Below are 23,418 nucleotides of genomic sequence, written 5' to 3'. Positions count from 1 at the left end.
CCATGATTCGCTACCGTAAAGCAGCACCGTCAGAATGTAAGCGTCAAATAGGCCGCATTTGGTTTTGACCGAGTACAATCGTGAGTCCCAGACACTCCGCATCATGTTGAATGTTGCTCCAGTCATTCCCATTCGGATAGCGAGCTCTCTCTGCAAAATGCCATCTCCCGTGACGTGTGCCCCCAGGTATTTGAAGCTGATGGCGTTCTCGTTAATGCATAACACTTTCCAATTATCTTATATTTGAAAAATAATTGGAGTATATTTTGTCGAAGTGAGTGATGATTCTAGTGCCGTGACTGTCGGCGACTGTTGTAACAACTTGTATTGATAATGTAACAATAAAATTGCTAAACTTAGCTAGCCGTTAAACGTTTATTTGAGAAATATAGACTCTTGATGTAATCATAAGAGAATGAAGCATTATTTTTTTATATAAACATACATATTACTTATATTAAGTATTCTTGCGATTGTACACAAGTATATACTATCATTATAAAATAAAGACAAATTTATTACTGCAAGTAACATTGTGTTTTTTTATTGTATCCTGTCCGGACAGCGGATGTCAAATGGTTAGTGCCAGTGTACAGGTTTTGTATGTTCAAATAGAAAATATCTGACACATTCAAAGACATAAAAATATATTCAAAAGTGTATATACAACACTAAGGCATTTCGCTCACGGAGAAACTAAAATCCGACGAACTGGTGGTTGCTGATGGAACTCATAAAAACCATATAAAAAATTAATATAAATGAAGGATGGTGGCTTGGATGAGAACTTGTATATAACGTTTACATGTAAATTTTACATAAACATTTCGCCGTGAGCTTTCTTTTTTAGAATGAAAATATTATATTTGACACTTTGCAACACTGGAATTGTTTGAAATACGGCAACACTGCCGAGCGATAAATAACCTCACTTTTTTGACAGAAGAGGCAGATAATGAAAGACGATTTTTGCTTTCGATTTATTTTTTTAATAGAATTAATAATGAAAAGAACGAATAATAAACCTTATTTCGAAATTACTTATTTTTAAATTATTTAACATTTGTATACCTACTTTTAATACCTATTAAAACTTTGTATTATGAGCGGAGCAGACCCTGGAGCGGAGCTGTAATAAGTATTAGGTCCCGGAGCGGAGCAACTCAAAAAATGATCCGCTCCAACTCCCCGATTAAAATACACAATTTTTATAAGAAAACAGTGTTTTGACTAGTATATAAAATTATATATTACATCTGCAATTGATATTATATTATGACGTAGAGTGTTTTAAAATATTTAGGGTAACACACCACCTTAAAAAAATAGCCTTGGAGCACCAGCTTCATGCACTCTATCCTACTACACTACTGCATGTTGCATGGAATATATATTTTGACTACAGCTCCATGTGTTTGAGCTCTTTATTATAGACAGCTGAAAGACGTCTCTGCCACAGTGGTAAATTCCTCCATATTTCTCTTCTTTCTTCTAAAAGTCTCGTTCCAGCCATCAAAGTTTTACCGATATCTAAATATTCCATTTCTTCCGTTGAAGTTAACTTCTTCCACGTGGGCATTTCCACAAATCGTGGCCTATTAGGTTTGTTTGGATTTCTGTGAACATATTTTAATGAAATTTAATTAAAAAAGCCAAATAATAAAAAAAACAGTTAAGTAATTCGTTATCTAAGATAGTTTACTACAACCAGTAACGTCCTGTGTGGGAGACAAGACATGAACAGCCAAGGCTGAAAGGCAAAAATGAACCATAAGTGCGAGTGAGAAAGCATTCGGCAAGCTTACATTCTCCGCAATATGCGTTAGAGTAAGATAGAATTTTTACGGCTGAATTAAATATTTTTTGTATACTTCGCCGGTAAATATTGTATTGCTGAAATTTATTGTTTTTGTGTTAAATATAAAGTTAGTGGTAATTATTTTTGGTTAATATAGTAGAAAATTTATGGTTTACTATGTTGTATTTAAATTTGAGAAGAAACATGATGGTATATCGTTTCATAGTTAAGTTAATAATAATAAAATTGAGGTTCTACTGTGCGTTATACAAGAAACACGGTGTCATATAGCTGAACAATACACACTCTCTTTATTATTATTACTCTGAGTGCGTAGCCTAGGGGCGGCAAATCGAGAAAGAAAGAAGATTCATGGAGATTTAAGTCATTAAACTTACCCAGAAATAGCAAAATTAGTCCATAACGTTAAAAGTGTATCAGATACTTTAGCGTCTTCCGAGTTTAGCTGTTCCGGAAAAACTTCAGTCTTGAACATATATATGAGCTCATCAGCATGACATGTACCTAAAACATGTGTTTTAAATGTATGAGGAATCATTGTGACGACACTCATAACAGATGCATCTATAAACTGTGTACAAGTACATTGGGTAAACTCACCCCACGCAAGTGAAATATATTAATATCTCTACGTACCATACAACGGGGTTAATAGGAATGACATGGTGAATAGGAACAGTTCCCGGGGAAAAGATTCAGAGTGCTACAATTATTACCAAAATGTAAGTTGTTTGACATTTATTTTTCTGCCTTATGGAAACTACCGATAGGACAGGAAACTTGACCGTTTGTTATTCATCAGACGTGAAATTTTTTTGTTGCAATTCGCATGTTTTGCATGTCTCATAAAAATTTGTCTAAACTTGTCTAGGCCATGATTGAACTCAACGCAATTAATTCAATTAAGGCGGTTAATTGTTACCTTAAGGGGGGACATGCTCAGCGTAGGTCAAAATGGAGCTTTTGTTCTATTTTCAAAGCATCATATAAATTATACCGATGGTTTTATAAATGCGTTTAAAAATTAATAATTGTAAAAAATCATCACTGCACATTTATGTACTGAAATATGACCATATTCTAAAACATTAGAGCGAGAGGTTTAAAAGAATACTATTTTATGTAATAAAAATACTTTATGCAGTCATCAAATGTTTAAAATAAATATAAAGGATAATAAGGTTTCGAAATTATATAAATAAATTATCTACAACGTTTAAGGTATGTCCAGGATCATGCTTTGAAAATAGAAAAAAGATCAATTTTGACCCACGCTGAGCACGTCTGCCCTTAAGTTAACCGTCTAAACAGTCAAAAAGTACTATGAAGTAACTTTTAGAGCTAGATAGACGGTTTTGACAGTTTGGACGGTTAAAATATTTTAACAATTAACTGCCTCAATACATAAATATGTTATAGTGATAATATTTATCCCTTCACCTGTCGATGGCCGCCTTGTGTATAGAATAGCAACACAGGTACAGATATTAAGCCTTACATATTGGTTTATTAGTCAATTGCTGGCTATTTTGGTTATATGTAATACAATTGATGGCTCTGGAAACAAAAATGGCAGTCTCCATTTTCTCAATATGTTGGTGAGTCATTAAAAATGTCTTACAGCTTTCTTATACAATCTATAATTTCTGAAAAAAGTATTTTGAAATGTCGTCCGTATACTAATAATAATATATATAACATGTTATGAAATAAAGAAGAAAACAAGGATGTACAAACCTACAAACTTATCTGCAGAATGGCCAAAAATGGAACTACGATTTTGAAAATTTCATTTGAACGTCAGATTTTGTTCAGTTACGAGTCTTGATTGGGTAGTTTTCGACAGTGGCTCCCCCATCCCATTCTTCAGATAAGTTTGTAGGTCGACATTTTTAATGACTTGCCACTATATTGCGAAAATGGAGACTGCCGTTTTTGTTTCCAATTATTATCAAAAACAGAAATCGTATCGATAAGCACTTCGACTGTGTTTAGGAAAAAGGGCGTAACCCTCGATTTTTCGAAAAGTGGTTTTATTAGATATTAACAATGAATACAACTATACACACGTTCTGTAAAAAGGAAGTAAGTCGCAAATGCCGATTTATTATCTAAATTCAGCTTTCAATTGAGCTTTAATTAAGTTTTAATTCAAGGAAAAAAGCTTTCACCTTCAATTTTAATGATTTTTCTGTAATAACTTCTTTAATTATTAGTAGATAGAAAAGATATTACACCAAATCATTAATCATCATGCACCCAATGTCTGTGCCTATTTTTTATTGATATTGAACCAAAATCATTCAAAAAACGTTTTTTGCCTATCCTGTAAAATTTGTTCTGTGTGGGTTGCGCCTCTTTTCCTAAACACGGTCGATTGACTAGAGTGGTTAATTATTGTACTAATTAAAAAAAATGTAGGAGTTAGGTAAATTCATCTGAAAATTAATTAACTACCACCACGTATAAATGACGGCAAGGTCGATTTACCAATTTTTTATTTTAATAATAAAAAAACTGTTTACCATAATCTCTCCATGGATCGCCAAATAATCCTGTAAAACTGTTGTTTCCTCGGTAGGTATAATAATATAGATAAATAGGAAATTTGGAGTGAGGAAGCTGTAGATTCAGAGCCTCTTCCAGTCCAGACAAGGAGTAAGCGTCCGTGTAAATCTGCCAAGTAAACAACATACAAAAATACAGTAGGTACCAATGCAATAATAATATATAATATGTACAAAGTATTAATTTTCCATGATTCAATATTTTGTGGTTAACAACGTTTTTGAGTTTCAATAATTGTTAATTTCTTTTTTCCAATGTATTTAATTCTCAAATAATAACAATATGCTCATATTCAGTTACATGTAAATTATTGTAAGTATGTAAAACATTTCACCGTAGCACATGAGCTTTCTCTCGGAAAGAGATGACCATATACTATACGGTATCCAATTTTATTAGATTCAATATGAACATTAATTTAATTTTCATAGCTGATTTTAGAAAAAATCATGAATTCAAGAATGAAAACCTAACCTAACCTAACAAATACTCCAGTATACCAGCTATTTCCAAAATTTGTTTACTGCTGGCTTCCTGTAAAGTGTAAACCGACAAGAACCGTGTTTTATTTAGACATGAATTTTATGTCAGTATATACGACCCAAAGAGGTTGGACGGTCTTTAATGTATGGCCATATATTTCCAATACTACATTTTACGGTGAAGTGTGGTACGACGAACTGCATAAATATAAGTTTCCAGACATGCTCATATTCATGAACCCCAATAAACCACAGAACAGATAATAAATAGAATTCCGATAGGCTATATATACCAGGGATGGCCAGTGCGTCGATCGCGAAGGTTTTTTTGTCCGATCGCGGACATAATAATAATAATATTGTACTATTTCTTGTTGAGTCAAAACTATTCGATGTTCCAGCTCTTAAAATCCGCTAGTTCTTATCTCTTCTCTTACATATCATTATCAAGAAATACACAGTGATGAGAACTTGGAAGAAATTTTACAGGAAAACATTAATAAAACAAATAATGTAAATTCATATCCTTGCAATTTGACGAGTTGGTAGATTACACGGATATTGCACAACTATGCGTTTTTATTCGATTGGTTTTTAAAGACATGTTTGCTTCAGAAGAATTTTTAACAGTTTTACCAATGGAGGAACGATCCAAAATGGAAGATATATTTAATGCATGTAAGTCGAATATTAATTGTACTCGATTTCCTATTCATAAACTAGTATTGTTAACGACTGATGGAGCTCCTGCTATGGTTGGAAATCATGTTGGGTTTATTACTTTATGTAAAATTACTCAACAGTACCCACTTTTATTAGTTATCATTGCATTATACACCAGCAGGCATGGCTTCCACAAGGGGGGGTCTGACAGGGCTCTAGTCTGAGGGGTGCACGGCGTAGCGGGTCGACCAGTTAAGTAATAAAGACACAAGCCACAAATTTGCCCGAATAGTAAAAAAGTCGCCCGCGGCGCTATTTTCCTCAAGGGATTTTAAAATTTTAAAATACATGGCTGTGCGATGCAATTTAATGTGATATGATTATTGATGTCATTTACAGTTAATGTGTATCTACTTAATTTGTTTAGAAGTGAAAGACATAATAATATTACTTAAGTACCTATATTATTGTCGTTAATTCGATGTTTCTGTATCGTTATTTTTTATATGTATATCTGTTTTCAAAATACATATTTGAATTATAAAAAAATGGGTTTTTATATAATCACAAGTGATATCAGTCGATCGCAATAAATAATTTTTTCAACTTGTCGATCCAAGAAAACTAAAGTGTGGCCACCTCTGCTATATACCAATACAGTAAATGTTGACGCAGGGTTATGAATATGTGAGTGTCCTACGAAAATAAACCACGCATTATAAACATGCAATAGTGTGTTTAATACACCAATATTAAATGAGCGTCAATGCATAAACCGAGAACATATGTCAGTATTCGACGTATGACGTATTCTTGTCAGACGTGTTTACAGACACGTATTTAAATTTATCCCGTAGTCTTCCTTACTCGTGATCGGTTGCCTATTACTCCACACCCGTTAGATAATTCAGTTCCCATGAGTTCCCTGGGTATAGCCTATGTGAACTCTATTTATTAATCTGTTCTGTGCTTTATAATTATTGTCTGTGGTAGAAATTATTTAAAAATAAACAATTTAATTTCAAGACTATTTATGTACTTACATCTGTCAGTGGATGGGTTGAATCATTTGTTATGCTAGTTTGACCGCCCAAGTAGAAGTCTTTTATGATTTTCGTAATACGGTTGACATCGCTTGCCGATTTATAATCAAAAGTAATTGGTGCTATTCGATCAAATTCCTTTGACAGTTCTTCGCGTAGTCCCGGGATGCCAAATATTCCTGTAATTAAAATATAATATACTTCAATTATTATTACTATCAGAAAGGTGTATTAATTTGATCTATCGTATTTTGACAATAGATGTCTCCAATATATCCACACTAGCTATAACTCCCTATATTTTTGTACATCATTATCAATTTTATTAACAGTGTGACATCTATGAGCAAAAACTATAATAATTTTATAAGCACACTTTCTCTACTACTGCAGAGAACTACAAGTTTTTAAATAAAATATCATTTAGGTATACAAAAATGAATAACATAGTTTTTTGCCAAAGAAAGCAACACTTTAAATCTTAATATAGATACAGAAAAATACATACATAAAAGGTTATTTTAAAAGGTTTATATTACTCACTTGCACTGCTAATCGCACCATCTTTTTCATTGAATCCTGTAATCCATGGCACCTGATTGAACCTTCCTTCGTCCAGAAGTACACGGGGGTCTTCTGTGAGAAACGCACCATCGTGTTCATATTCAACAACTGGTTTGAACGGTATGATTGGGTCAAAATCCCATTCCTACAAATGGATATAAGCAAGTATTATTTACATACATAGATTATCTCTCTATCTCAAGGGCCCTGATGCCGTATAATAATTTCTAAAATGAGATACAACAGGAAAAGAAATGATATATCCAAGAAAGTGTATAGATACCTCAAATTCTTCACGTTTATATTATATTGTGCAAATAAACTACTAGGATACATCATGCGATAAGCCAAACCGTTCGAGAATCCAAATGACATATGTACACTCTACGTTTCGTTGTATCGTATGTGTCTATTATCTTATTAAAAGCTTATTTTAGAGTGCATCCAGATGAAATTTCTTCGATGTCTTTATTTTAAGACATACAACTATTTTCCTTTTAATAACTCGTCAAACGATTACTTTCCGACTGTCTTTCTACAAAGCATGCTTACTTTTCACTCTCTTGAATTTCGTAGGTCACTTCTGCTCTTGAATCATTTTTGCCTGCTATCACGAGGGATGGTTTCCAACCATGGCGTTCTAAAGAATTTAAATTTATATGCGCCAGTCAATTATCTACATGAACCTATTCTGGGTCAGAATTGTTTCCTCGAGTCAAGCCTATCAGGCTCCATTAGCAAGGGGTGCAAGATTAGTAAATGCGCTCCCTAAATACATAGACATTTTCAATGATGTACTTTGCATTTTGTTTTTGAAATATTCGTTATAATGTAATACCCCGTCCCGTTTACACGTCCAAGGATTTGGACGTGTAAACGGGGTATTGCTGACAGTAAGTATTATCGCGGCCATAACAAGAAAATGTATGTGTAAACATGTAGTATCCTGCAGTTGCAAGATTGCATGCATGAATCAAAAAAGTTCGGAAGCTTCTGAATTTTCATGCGACAGTTGAGAATTTTTCGATCTGCGGTAAAACAATAGTGGCGAACCTGCCTGCAAAAAAACGAACTACGAACGAATTTTGAGGTTAACCAATTTTCACTACATGTCAACAGTACCATAAAATGACTTTCTTAACTTTCTTCTTTAAGCACTACGGTGCTTGGTTGCAGCATCAGTCCCGTGCGGCTCTGTCTCGGGACGGAAAGAGCACTTAAAATCACTTCTTTCAGACACGTTTAAAGCGTCATAGAAAACGGCCGTGCATATCTACAGCTGTGCATATATGAGAGGTGGTGGTGGGCACTTTAACGTAGTACCATAAAATGACAACATCGCGTCTCACTTACTCTTGAAGAATGAGATCGGAGAGACAGTCAGACTTTTACGTGTAAATTGTCATGATAGTTTAAAATACACACTATTGCTGCCAGTAAATCCATGCACGTGTACAGGCGCTATAAATCTCATGTTGTGAACGTCCTGAATTTTGATTTGTTATGTCCACAATGTTTTGTTTTCTTAAATAAATAAAATTATGGTACGTAAAGCCTTAAGTAATATTGTCATCTCGATAGTAATTGGGAGTGAAAAGTTACAACCATTCACAAATGCATTTTTTCGGTTAAATATTTTTATTGTAAATCGTGAACAACATAACTTTAATATTATTACGCAGAATCAAAATATTATAATTTCACAGTGAGGTCATACTCTTGGTGCCTTGACGTATTACGTTAAAAAAATTGTATGTAATTACAATGTTATTATGATAATTAATTTTATTCCATACAAATAGGGTACAATGGCGTTAACTGTCAGACTGGTGGGTTTTCACGAAACAGTTTTTAGTTATTACAAATAGAATTATGATGGAAAAAATCTACAATACTTATTTATTAATTTAAATTACCTACATATCTATTGTACACACCTACAATATTGTGGCTTATTTATTTTTTTTAAATGTCGTTTATAATACTGGTTGGGACAATTGGTTATACGAAAATTGTACCTACGTATTACATTTCACCGTAGCACAGTACGCCTTGAGCTTTCTTATCGCACCGAGATGAAAAAAATATGCGTTGTTCGTGGAGCATTGCAGACAATAATGTTCCAATTTTACCTAACATAACCTTACCTAACCTAAACCAACCTAACATAACCTAACCTAACCTAAGTATATCGGCTATTTTCAAAATTTGTTTGGCACTGGCTTCCTGTAAACCGACAAGAACTGTGTTTTGACACGAATTTTATCATAGTCCTATACGACCCAAAGAGGTTGGACAGTCTTTAATATACGACCATATATTTCCGATATAACATTTCACAGTGAAATGTGATACGCCGAACGACATACTTACGTACAAATTCCGGACACGGGGCCAAATATGGTGGTCATCATTTCTTATTTTCCCACTTACCTCGAATCCTTATTTATTATTGTCGCAAGACCAGGGCGACCAGCAGTTATGGGTCATGAGTCGAGCGTGATGGCGAGTTACATTTAGTGACTTAAAGAAAACGGACGTGCCTAGGCTTGTTAAAGCTAAGCCGTGATTCATCCAAAACGCATCTGTTCGACCTTCGTTGTGCTAAATGTGATACGGTTTGAGCGAATGTCGCTTCTATCATCCATCTCAGGAACTTGTCATCATCATTTATCTCAAAACCTAAGTGAAACCGTGAGAGTGACACCCCGAACTGCCCGTTTATCAGTGCGTGAGTGCGTGAACACTGAACCAGCTAAAGCGCGCGCCAGCCCTATCAACATAAAAGGTCAGTGTCTGGCATCCTGCTCAAACCCCCCCTAGATCCGTAATCCACAAGCATCTTCAAATTACAGTCCACTTAAAAAAGCGTAACCAAATGAATTTTTGACTTTTTAAGGCGGCGGAAGGGAGCAGGTTAACAAAATCTTGCCACTGACCTCTGTTTTTACCCCACCTACTACTTATAGCTTCTCGTCGCACTTCGGAGCCCTGCACTTATCCAGGTACATTCCTCATACCGACACTCCGCACTTCAAATATATTTATAAACACCTAGTCTGCATGTATAACTAACTGTGTTTAGGTTTGCAGGTATAGCTGGTAATTATTATGATCGTTAGTGTCCGTTTGTGTCGTCCGCGCTGTCTTGCCTTTCAGACATGCCGCATATTAAAGCAAATGCCTCAGATCATGGTGTGTGATCAGTGTGATGGTCTGTAGTGTTTCCCAAATTCTACACGGAAATTATCATTTAAGTAAAAATATCAATCATCATATCACATCACATTGCAACGCACAACCACATGTATTAAAATATTCAATAGCCTTGACGTACTATTAGAGTAAATTTGTGATGTGTGTTAATCTCAACTTAGCTGGTCGACCTGCCACGCCGGGCCCGTCCTATGCCCGGGCCCCCAGGCTAGAGCACTCTCAGCCTCCCTTGTGGGAGCCATGCTTCAGATAGTCGCATCCAATTATGGGTGCCATAGGTCTTCTAGTGGTCAAAGGTCTTGCGTGTCGTAGAATGCCGAGAGAAGGGGCCAACCCATTGAGAAAACTGTTCGATAGCCAAATTATCCAGGTCACGATCCTCAGTCATAAGATCCTGATGAAGAAGTGATATTTTATTTACTTGAATAATTTGTATTTTTTTGTTTCTAGAGGGAGAGGGGACAGATTCGAACCCACCCCCTTGTGTGTGCGCCTGGCTTGAAAATATATTATTATTTCAGTCCCTTCTGATTATTTTTCTTCTTCTTCGGCCATATCCGCCCCTTAGTTGAAGCATATGGACACCACGCGGCGCCTCAAAGGTGCCAAGAATTCCTGTCACTCGCCAGTTTTCTTGTTTCGTTCCAGGTCAAACCAGCATCCCGTAGCTCCGCCGTATACACTCTCTAGATAGTATTTAGTGGCCTTCCTGGACGCCGGCGTCCGGATCGGCTTGAAGAACAGGCAAACCAGGTTGAGGTTCTCTTCTGGGATCTGCAGCACGTGGCCGAGCCAGGTCCAACGTCGCCTCTTCACTCTCAGCGTGATAAGAGGCTCCTTGGTGCGTACCCTTATCTCCTCGTTCCTCCTAAAGTCATACCACCGCACATCCAGTATCCGAAGATCAGTATACGGTTGGCCTGAGCCTTCGTAAGGTGCCATGATTCGCTACCGTGAAGCAGCACCGTCAGAATGCAAGCGTCGAATAGGCGGCATTTGGTTTAGACCGAGTACAATCTTGAGCCTCAGACACTCCGCATCGAGTTGAATGTTGGTCCAGGCATTCCCAATCGGATAGCGAGCACTCTCTGCAAAATTCCATCTCCCGTGATGTGTACCCACAGGTATTTGAAGCTGTCGACGCTCTCAATGCTTTGCCCGTCGCTAATCAGATGGAAATCTGGATCAGGACAGGTGCTGTTGCATAAAACGTTGGTTTTCTTCGCGTTGATTTTTAAACCAACGCGAGACGAGTTGTCATGCAACCTGTCGATTATCTCCTGAATGCCCTCGATTGAGTTGATTAATTATTCGTACTTACATTAAAAATGGATGCTGCTGATACCAAGACTTCGGCTGGCTTCTCTCGAAGACAGTCCATCATTGCAAAATTATCATCAGTGGGACAGTTCATTTCCAGTGCAAATTGTATGGCGCGCTTTTCTGGTGTTCCTGGCACAGCATTTGCCCACATGTTTAGCGCGATGCCGGACTGCGAAATCCCTCCGTGGAACAGACCTGTAATTTGACACATTTTTAGTCCTTCCACTCATGGACCTACGCTCAGGGCGCGACTGCAATCATCAACCATTCCGATTTCAGCAGCTCCGTGGGCGGAAGGACCTAGTTTAAAAGATCGTCCATGTATTGGGAAGTTATTATTGGACGGATAATTATTTATGTAAGTACCTATTGTTATATTATTTCTATCGCTTGGGATTTTGTTTGATAAATATTGTTTAAAAAAAAAAAATGTATTCAGTTGAAAATGTCCCTCTGAGGCGGACGAAACCGGTCCTAATCTATTATATAAAAGTGGAACAAGAACTACACAAAAATTGCGTTTTATCAAGTAAAAACAACAATAAAATATATAGGCATTATTTATTTACTATTAAAAAAATGTTACTGCCAAACGAATACACTTATTATTAAGCATGGCAGCCGTAGCATAGTGGTAATAATGCACAGGGCGCGATACCCAAGAGACGCAGATTCGATTCCTGCCGGGTGTCTTAGTTTTATTCAAAAAAGATTTTTTCTATTGGCTATATTTTCTCATGAGTGTTTTCAAAATTATGTATGTTCAATAATTAGAATGGTACATTCTTAAAATCTTGTGAATTATTCGTTGAATAAAAGAAATAGTTACTTAATATGATACTAATATTGTTCTTACCTTTACTCAACGGTGACAACATATGATAATGGACGCTGGCGCCTCCAGCACTTTCTCCAAATATCGTCACTAAATTAGGATCCCCCCCAAACTTTTCGATGTTATCTTTTACCCATCGCAGAGCCATCGCTTGGTCTTTCAGTCCGTTATTTCCAGGACATGCTTTGTCCATCGTTGAAAAGAATCCTAGTGCTCCTATGAAAGACAAGTCATAATTACTGTAACATTTTTTTCTCTTCAACAGACAATATTTTCTAGTTTTAAATTCAATTCAATTTATTTTTTTAAATATCGTCACCTTACTATCAAGACCTCGTAAGTCCGATAGTATGGAAAAATGAAGTTTGTTCGACAGGATTTAAGCAAAAAACATTTTAAATCATATCAAAACCTCGGTTCTCTAGACTAGTATGCTGTCCATCTATCGACATATTTAAAAAACTCGTAAGTCTCGTGGTTTCAAACATGGAATTAAAACCGCGTATTTCACAACCAGTGTTGGCAGATTCATTGATTAGAGATGTGTTTAAAATATTGTTTTTATTACATTTTTTCCTTCCCCTCAACATTCGGTCTATACTATAGCGTCGTGGGTCCCAGGTTCGAATCCTGGGTCTGACAAGTACACATATTGTTTTTCAATTTGTGTGTTACTCAGAGTATGGGTTGAGCAAGTGGCTGACATCCATTTCTCGTAAAATCAAAAATCTGTTAATACAAACTTCCACTCTGTAGAGCCCCATATGATCGTATTAGGATCGAAATGGTCTATTCTTCTTCAACATTCGTCTCAAACAGACTTACGAGGTTTTAATAGTAAGGTAACGATATTGTGGACATTACAAATTATAAGTTTAACACGTTCACAACGTGACCTGAAACATTATTATAAAGAAGAAGAATAAAAGCGGTAAAAACGAAAATATAAAAATAGAACATACTTAATATTATAAACATACAAAAGCAGTGAAAATACAATTATACATCATAGAAATTCCAAGAAATACACAGAGTTTACTAAGGAGACTCTATTTTAAGAATTTATAAAATAGCGTCCACCTAAACTCACCCTCACGCAAGTGCAATATATCAAGACCCGAAGTAATTTGGTTGAACATAGTAATCGCCCTCCCAATTGGCGTTACCAGTGGCAGGTTGGTTCTACACCTTGGGAGAATAAATAACTGATGCTCTCTAGTTCTAAAATAGTTATCAGAAACACACAGGTCAACACTGCCCAGAATGGCAGAGTTCTCATTTATACCTCGTATAAGTCGAAAAAAAAAATACGTATATATATAGATCTCTTCTAAATTGCAGACTGCAGTATGTAAGCATACCTAAGAGAAGGTCAGTTGGATAAAGCCACGGATAGTATCCATACAACCTCAAGTAAAGAAGTCTCAAGAATTTCTTTAGAACCCTCTCGACCATAAAGCCATACTTCAACTGATGCGGTGCCCAAGCCCAAGACCCACTCTCAAGCTTGCTTTGAACAGCAAAAGTTTTAATACAGTAACATCCGTAATGACCGAAAAGAATATTATTATGTAATGGTAATGGATATAAATCAATGTGGCTTATAGATAAACATTCAATATTGCCTGTTGCTTACCAAGTCGATAATTGACACTAATAAATACGACGTCTCTGTCCAGGAGTCTCTCTGGCCCATAAAACTCTCTGTTGCCAGATCCGCACACCCAGCCCCCTCCGTGGAAGAATACCATCACGGGAAGGAGTGTTTTGTCAAACTCGTCTATCTACAAGATGAAAACGAATATTTTGTCATTCATAATAATAATATGTAGCTATCTATAATAATGTTTTGAGACTTTCATGGTTGTTTGTTATCGAAATAAATTTTTAGATTGTCACGTGTTCTTCTTCCTTCTTTCCTAATTTGTTTGTGGGTCTCATGTAGTGTTAAAAAAGTCCAAAAAGTTTCTCATTTATATTATATTAGTAGAAGAAAATATTTTAATATATATAAATTGTCTTTTGTACAGTAAAAAAAAGTCGCCTGCTGTGCAATTCGCATTAATATTATTTAATAATTAAAACGCGGTTGGAAAGTACTTACTATATAGGTACTTTATAAGTTTTCGTTCATTGTTATTGATTTTTTAGCCAGAGTGGAGGTTGCATTAACAATTTTTTGTTTATATGAAAAATGGATGTTAGCCACTTGCTCAACCTATTAGGTAATCAACACATTGAAAAACAACATGTGTGTTTGCCGGATTCACGATTCGTAGGTACTCGGTTACATGTAAATTGTACATTGATACACTACTAGATGAGGAGTTCCCATACAAGTGTAATTTTAAAAATGTACCTCTAAAGAAAAAAGAAGATATTACGAATATCGTCTTATAATATTTCCTTGTAGGTATAATGCGTTAAGACAGTTAACATGGATTTCCGAATTTCACCCGTATTGCCCTGGCTGTAAAACTAAATTTGCGTTCTTGGAATAGTGACCCTAAGGGTGTCTGCAACCCAAAGCTTGCAAGCTACCAAAAATTCATGTCTGAGCGGACAGAGCAAGTCGTCATTTGCTGACTATTAGTTAGAGTAAGATGCAAGCTAGATCGTGCTTACCCATAATTATTGCCAGGTCGTTTTCGAGACAAATATTAAGTGAGCTTATATCGAGTTAAGTCCGCTGATATTAAAACAGTAAGTTTTAACACCGGTCGAGTCGCTGAAAATCAGGCGTCATTTTAAGAAGCATATATGATTCATCCAGTAGTATATCAATGAAATTGTACGACATTTTACCGTGGCAAAGTTCGCCGTGAGCTTTCTATCGGAAAGAGATGACCGTATACTATAGGGTCTCCAATTTTATTAGATTCAATTATGTACATTAATTCAATTATCATAGCTGATTTTGGCAAAATTCATGAATTCTAGAATGAAAACCTAACCTAACCTAACAAATAATCCAGTATATTGGCTATTTTCACTTTTTTTATGCTGCTGGCTTCCTGTAAAGTGTAAAACGACATGAACCGTGTTTTATTTAGACATGAATTTTATGTCAGTACTATACGACCCAAAGAGGTTAGACGGTCTTTAATATACGGCCATATATTTCCGATACAATATTTCACGGTGAAGTGTGATACGGCGAACTGCATACGTATAAGTTTCCGGACACGAATAAAATGGACCTCCACAGAGTGGCGGTTATATTAACAGATTTTTGTTTTTTACGAGGAATGTGTGTTAGCCACTTGCTCAACCTATTAGGTAATCAATATGTGAGTTTGCCAGGTTTGAAAGGATTCGTACTCGGGACCCGTTACATCATAAGCCGACGCGTTACCCCAATAACCCAATTAAACAAAACATTGTGGACATAACACATCGAAGATTCAGGACGTTCACAACATTTACATTATTACAAATATTACTCTCAACAGAAAGAAATAAATATAATAAAAATAAACAATTTTGTACAATAAAATAAAGTTTTAGAAACAAAATGCAAAGTACATCATTGAAAATGTCTATGTCTTTAGGGAGCGCATTTACTATTCTTGCACCCCTTGCTAATGAAACCTGATAGGCTTGACTCGAGGAAACAGTTCTGGCCCATAATAAGTCATGACTGCGACCACGTAGGTAATTGACAGGCGCATATAAATTTAAATTCTTTAAGACGCCATGATTAGAAACCGTCCCTCGTGATAGCAGGCAAAAATGTTTCAAGAGCAGAAGTGACCTACGAGATTCAAGAGAGTGAAAAGTGAGCATGCCTTGTAGAAAGAAACAGTCGGAAAGTAATCGATTGACGAATAATTAAAAGGAAAATAGTTTTATGTCTTCAAATAAAGACATCGAAGAAATTTCTTCTGGACGCACTGTTAAGGGTATTTAAATATGGTTAATTGTACAAACCTTTGGCGTGTATACATTGAGATATAGACAATCTTCGCTTCCGATGACTTCGTCCGACCTGAAGTAAGGATTGTCCTGTATGCATATGGCTGCATCTTTGCTGGCATCTCGCACGCCTTTCCAGCATTTCGCTTTTATAGGAGGCTAAAAATGTGTTTAAAACAATTATAAATCATATTCTATTTTTAAATAATAACACCCAATTTTACGAGTCACCATTGATTACGCAGCTATGAATGCAGTACTAGTAGCGAAGGGTGGAGGTAGGTTGTTAAGATCCGACATAAATATTGCACATTAAAATTTGTTAGTCATATGATATACTACAATAATTTACAGATGGTGTTGGTTAGTTTTTAAAAATCAATTAAACCCTTCGTAAACCAAACATAATCGTTTTGGTATAATATGTTGGGCGATACGACAAAATTGTATACACTTTTTCATTTATGCTTTTCGTTGTCTTAAAAATACATATTACACATATTTTTGGTTCATTTTTTTAAATCCAATAAAAACATAATTACAAGATAAAAAGAACTTTTTATATACAACGTTTTTAAATTTTCTGTTGAATCATATAAACTTGACTTGACTAGCATAAACGATCAAAAAAAAATGTATTTGGTAGAAATAATACTGAAATATCATTTTGACATTCATATTGATTTCCATAGTAACGCACGTATATAATAATAATTTAGTTTGGATTATGGATTTCGTCCAAAATAACTTTTCATACAAAACAGAATTAACTGAAAATGAATTCAATTCAACTTAAATATGGCTAAAAGTATTAAAAAATGCATTGGCATCGTGTTCTGATATATTCTAAAAGTTTCAAATGTCTAGCTAGTCGGGAAGTTAGTTAAAATCGATTGCAATATTTGTACCGGACAAACAACCACCGGACAAATAAGAATACGACCTAAGAAAAACGTTGTAATATTACTCTATCTATAAATTATTTTTAATATTCAAAGTTAAGTATGATTTATTTGCCAAATTTTAGATATTTTGTAGATAGACGAGTTTTTTTTACTATTGTCTATTAATTATGGCTTCGTTTTCGCAGGGTTTAATTTAACTTTAAAAACTAACCAACAACGTCTGCAAATTGTAATCTTATTTCAATGAAAACAAATAAGTAGGACTGACAAAGTTTAATGTGCACCATTTATGGCGGATCTTAACAACCTGCATTTACCCTTCGCCGCTGAAGTAGTGTGATTAACATTAGTTATTTTTTTATGTTTTTTTTATTTTATAGAAAACAATAATTATTTTATTGAACAGAGCTGCGTTCAATATCACTATTGTCAAGAGGTTAAGGCGATAAGAAACTCTCTCTTTCTAAAATTTATTTATAATTTAAACCAATATAAACTATTACGTTATCTTTTAATAAAATTGTTTTTATAAACAATTAATTAAAATACATGTTCTTGTGTATACTCGTAAGTATCGTGAAGTAATAACATGTAAGTCGTCCTGAATGAATAAAATCCCAAGTAGGGTTGCCAAAAACAATTTTTAAAACAATTTTTAAAACAATTCCAGTACTTAATTAAAATAAAGGCACCTACTTATACAGGTTACATGTAAATTAATAATTGTAGGTACGTAAAACATTTTACCGTGACACAGTTCGCCGTGAGCTTTCTATCGGTGAGGTACTAACGGTCTCCAATTTTATTAGATTCAATATGAACATTAATTCAATTTGCATCCGATTTATAGAACATGCCAGTTGCGAAGGGTGGAGGTAGGCTGTTAAAATTTGCCATAAATAATGCACACTAAACTTTGTCAGTCATACGTATTTGTTTCCGTTGAAATAAGACTACAATTATTTACAGACGGTGTTGGTTAGTTTTTAAAATTCAATTAAACCTTTCGAAAACCAAGCCATAATTGATAATAGTCAACAAATTCTCGTCTATCTATAAAATACCTACAATAATACCATTAAACTATACCTACATCATTTTAGATATTCTATAAAAAAAAAACATTTCACCGTGGCACAGTTCGCGCGAGCTTTCTATCAGAAAGAGATGACCGTATACAATACGGTCTCCAATTTTATTAGAATCAATATTAACATTAATTAAATTTGCATAGCTGATTTTGACAAAATTCATGAATTCAAGAATGAAAACCTAACCTAACCTAACAAATAATCTAGTAAATCGGCTATTTTCAAAATTTATTTGCTGCTGCCGATAAGGACGCTTGGTTATAGGCGACAATTGGTTTAGAGACCTCACAGAGAAGTGGTGTAGTTATTATAATTATATGTAAATTGTAAGTATTATATTTCACCATAGCACAGTTCGCCGTGAGCTTTTTCCTTATTGGAAAGAGATTGTATTGTTTCTAATTAAATTAAATAACCTATTTTTATCTGTTTTTCCTTTGTATTTTGGTAGTTTTTATTACGTATTTGTGTTTTAGGTTCGGTTTACAGGAAGCCAGGCGGGAACCACGCCAATTTCCATAGCCGATTTTGGCAAAATTTATGAATTCAAGAATGAAAACCTAACCTAACAAATAATCCAGTATATCGGCTATTTTCAAAATTTGTTTGCTGCTGGCTTTCTGTAAAGTGTAAACTGACAAGAACTGTGTTTTATTTAGACATGATTTTTTGACAGTACTATAATACGACCCAAAGAGGTTGGATGGTCTTTAATATATGGCCATATATTTCCGATACAACATTTTACGGTGAAGTGTGATACGATGTACTGCATACGTAAAAGTTTCCGTACACGAATTATACCAATATAAATTATATAATTTCGCAATTTTCGTATCTTGCTATCAACCTGAATCTATCCACTGCTGGATGAAGGCCTCTCCAAGCTGATTCTTGGTCCTGTGCATTGCGTTGCCACGTAATTCCGCAGAGCTTAATCATTTCATTGATCCAGCGGCCTCTAGGTCTACCTTGCGGACGTTTTGTACCTCTTGGGTACCACTGCATGACTAGATTTGTCCAGCGATTGTCCGTTCTTTGAGTTATGTGCCCAGCCCATTTCCATTTGAGGTTTTTAGTGAACTCTATTACACCGCAAATCCTTGTCTGTTTCTTTATCCACTCATTAATCTTTTTGTCTTTTGGTGTTATGCTCAGCATGCACAACTCTCAACTTAGTACACTATTATTATAATATAATAAACATTCATAATTTGAAAACATCTCATGCATATACACACTAGAAAAAATCCCGACGGGACTTGAACCTGTATCTGCTGGATTCGCGCCAGTGTGCTTTTCCAATTAAGCTGCAGGCATCCTACTTAAATATGACGATTTTAACTAGTAGTTGTTATATCAAATGCTTATCAAATTTCTATTCAATCTTATAGTGTTGGCTATCGGTTTTAGTATATTAAATTAAAGTAGTTATCAATTAATTCCTTAATTACTAACCGACGACGCGGATCACTCCATTATTTAGTTTTTATAACGTACCTACTTAAACTTGCTAATAATTTAATAAACTATTTCTTTTATTTAACGAATAAGACACAAGATTTGATAATGTAATATTCTATAATATATTGAACACATAACTTGAAAACACCCCAGATATATACTTATTAAAAAAATCACATTGGTTTACTATTATTCATTGAATAATGAAAACAATTATTAAAAATTCTTGATACGTTCAAGTAGACATTATAACTAAATACTTGAGCCGGGCGTCGGTTAGTAATTAAGGCAATTAATGATTCCTTGATTAAAACACAAAAACCGATAGTCAAACATTACGCAATGTGATGTGATATTTCATGTAGAACCTACTAGTTTAAATTATCGTAATTAAGTAGGAGGCCCGTAGCTAAATTGGTTAATGCATATTGACGCGATACCAGTGGATATATGGGTTTAAATTCGTCGGGCGTCGTAGTATTTACATATCTGGCAGTGGCGAAGGGTGGAGGTAGGCTGTTAAGATCCACCATATATAGTGCACATTAAAGTTTGTCACAAGATTTGAGAATGTAATATTCTATATATTATTGAACATACATAATTTGAAAACATCTCGTGTAAATAGAATTTGTTAGTTTTTTTAAATTCAAATAAACCATGCCTAATCCAAGCCATATAGTTTATAGTAGGTAGATAACAATCAAAAATACACACTAGAAAAAAATACGTTACTCGGTGGGACTTGAGCTGTGTATATGCATGAGATGTTTTCATCTATGTATGTTCAATATATTATTAGTTTATTATAAAATGTACATAAAACCCCCTCAACATTATGTCATTACTTGTATGCACATATCTGAATGTGTAAGGGATGTAGAGAAACCCTTTTCTTTTGACCTACTCATTTTGTAAATAGGTTATTAATTAATTTTGTACTTTCCTTTAAAAAGGTGTTTTATCTTTTAAAACAAACCATTTGTGCCGCGAGGTTATATTAACATTTTTTTTACGAAAAATACTTATCCGTTTGCCTAACACATTGAACGCATCGACGAGAATGTTGACAGGTGGCACTGCCACATGGTATTATTCCCAGTTAGATATAATGTACAAAGGACCAACATATTGATTTTAAAACAAATATAGTGTAATATTTTAACTGTATTATAAAAAGTTTAATGCTTTTTGTGGTGCGAAAAAAGTCTAGATTTAACGCCATATGCCAGATACGATTTTTGCATAAAGATAAAAGGCCTAGATGCCTATTCACAGCGCTCGAAATGGAAACTATTATTAACATTTTAGGAGCGTTTTATATGAATATGTGTGTTAGATTTTTTCTTATGTGACCTATCTAGTTTAAACGGTAAAATATTTTTTGTCCACAAGACGGAGAGATTATTTTGTCGATTTCACGAACCGGAATGGCGCTCCGGTAAGCTCCGGTCCATTCGAGCATGGCCTATTTAAAATTAATAATCTGGATCTGTTAAAAAACGCTAAGTTAATATGGGAGTTACTTATGATAAATGCCTTTTTTGATAATTGAGTTATGTATACCTTCAGACTCGTCTCAGTGAGATCTACAAGATATCAAAATATGACATGTCTAAGTCTTATAGGTTTGGAGAAATTTGGAGTTTGAATTTCTTTTTATGTTTAAAATTGCACTCCTGAACATTTTAGAAAAACGGACATATCGTGTTTTGCCATCTTATAACAGATATAATTATTACTAAGTCTGGAGCCTGATAGGGTAATGAAGTAAAAATATACCTATGGAACCACAGATACACGATACACACCGCCAGAGGATCAATAACGCAGATATTTATTCCAAATATAAACTCTGCCATCACTCTTGCCAGGAACTTAAAAATATCACACAGATACTCACAGGCCACGGAGCAGTGCGAGCCTGTCTAAAAAGATTTAAATTGAGGGACGATGACAGTTGTCCATGTGATGGCTAAACATCTCAAACTGTGTGGCATGTCATCAACGACTACCCTATATTATAAAAAGAACGGTGGACTCTCAGGACTCTATGTAGACAGCATAACCATGAAATGGACCCCCAAAAACCATACGAAATACTAAACAATAAAACAACACAAGAACACTACATATAATATTTAATTCTGGCCATAAAGACAATTAAAGATATAAATGGAGGAACATAATTAACTACACATCAATGCAACTAACCCGCCTAACCACCTTGTACGAAAAAGCAAGGGCATGGTTATTTATTTACTTATATAAAAAAAACGAAGCATAATTACAACCCTTTACAAAATGGTTACATGTAACTTGTACGTAAAACATTTCACCGTGTCACAGTTCGCCGTGAGCTTTCTTATCGGAGAGAGATGACCGTATACTATACGATCTCCAATTTTATTAGATTCAATATGAACATTAATTCAATTTGCATGGCTGATTTTGGCAACATTCATGAATTCAAGAAAGAAAACCTAAACCTATCAAAAGAATCCAGTATATCGGCTATTTTCAAAATTTGTTTGCTGCTGGCTTCCTATAAAGTGTAAACTGACAAGAACCGTGTTTTATTAAGACATGGATTTTATGTCAGTACTATACGACTCAAAGAGGATGGACGGTTTTTAATATTCACTATACAGCCATATATTTCCGATACAACATTTCACGGTGAAGTCTGATACGGCGAACTGCATACGTACAAGTTTCCGGACACGTTACAAAATACAATTAGCATATTTTATTTACCTTAAACCTCAAGTGTCCAGTCGGTGGCGAGGCAAATGGTAACGACATGAATGCCGAAATTTGTCTTCCATTTGTAGATGTCAAATACGCTCCACGCAGTGCACCTTGATCTATGGTCACTACTGGTCCATTCTGTGGTGAATTTTCTCCGGCTACGCCATAGAAGTACGCCAAAAATACCCAAAGGATTCCATCATAAAGTCGTAACATTTTTACACAAATTATTAACTTACAGCGGAGAAATTATTTTTATCTTATATGATTAAGACGAGATAAATGAATTGTTCGCGCTGTATCTGAAGTATCTGACAGTCGAACATAACTAAAACTGATTTTAATTATTAAGACTCGGCTGGAAGGAGCTTATACAATGCCAGTGGCGGAACTTAAAATTCTGCCCCACCATTATATCATACAAATTTGAAGCAATTTCTTAAATAGTTTTATTTTATGATATATTAATCGAAATGTATTTTCTGTGGTAAAACTACATTGTAATCGTTTTGAAACAAAGTTGTTGATTTTACAATATTTGAGATTTTCAATTCTGTTATTTCAATTTATTTTTTTAACATTGTTATGGACATTACAAATTATAAGTTTAATACGTTCACAACATGGTATGAAACATAATTATGATGAAAAAAATGTAATAAAAACGATAAAAATGAAAATATAGAAAGAGAACATAATATAAACATACAAAAGCAGTGAAAATACAACTCGGTGGCGTTTGGGCATAACCTGATAACTGCTTTTTTGGTCATTTTATG

The 23,418-nt window shown here is 34.8% G+C and overlaps 1 protein-coding gene across 2 annotated transcripts; it reads right to left on the bottom strand.

Moving 5' to 3' along the window:
• Positions 1-358: 358 nt before the first annotated feature.
• On the bottom strand, positions 359-22,975 carry LOC147070743 (juvenile hormone esterase-like). Of its 2 annotated transcripts, XR_015070897.1 has the most exons (11): positions 22,646-22,975; positions 16,444-16,587; positions 14,150-14,297; positions 12,535-12,729; positions 11,677-11,873; positions 7,119-7,284; positions 6,576-6,754; positions 4,345-4,495; positions 2,197-2,323; positions 974-1,616; positions 359-872 (listed from the first exon to the last, which is right to left on the bottom strand). XR_015070897.1 is itself a non-coding variant. In XM_085948996.1 (9 exons), exons 1-9 carry the CDS (start codon positions 22,853-22,855, stop codon positions 2,193-2,195), a joined length of 1,521 nt encoding a protein of 506 aa, XP_085805122.1. In that variant the 5' UTR covers positions 22,856-22,975. The 2 variants fall into 2 exon arrangements, 1 of the variants encoding a protein (XP_085805122.1); XM_085948996.1 differs by lacking the exons at positions 359-872; positions 974-1,616 and having other exon boundaries at positions 2,193-2,323.
• Between the last annotated feature and the right edge of the window lie 443 nt (positions 22,976-23,418).

The sequence above is a fragment of the Rhyacophila brunnea genome, unplaced genomic scaffold (assembly GCF_057557595.1).
Source record: "Rhyacophila brunnea isolate RB1 unplaced genomic scaffold, BYU_Rbru_1.0 scaffold_21, whole genome shotgun sequence".
In the NCBI taxonomy this organism is placed as follows: Eukaryota; Metazoa; Arthropoda; class Insecta; order Trichoptera; family Rhyacophilidae; genus Rhyacophila; species Rhyacophila brunnea.
This window is presented reverse-complemented; position numbering and strand designations above follow the sequence as displayed.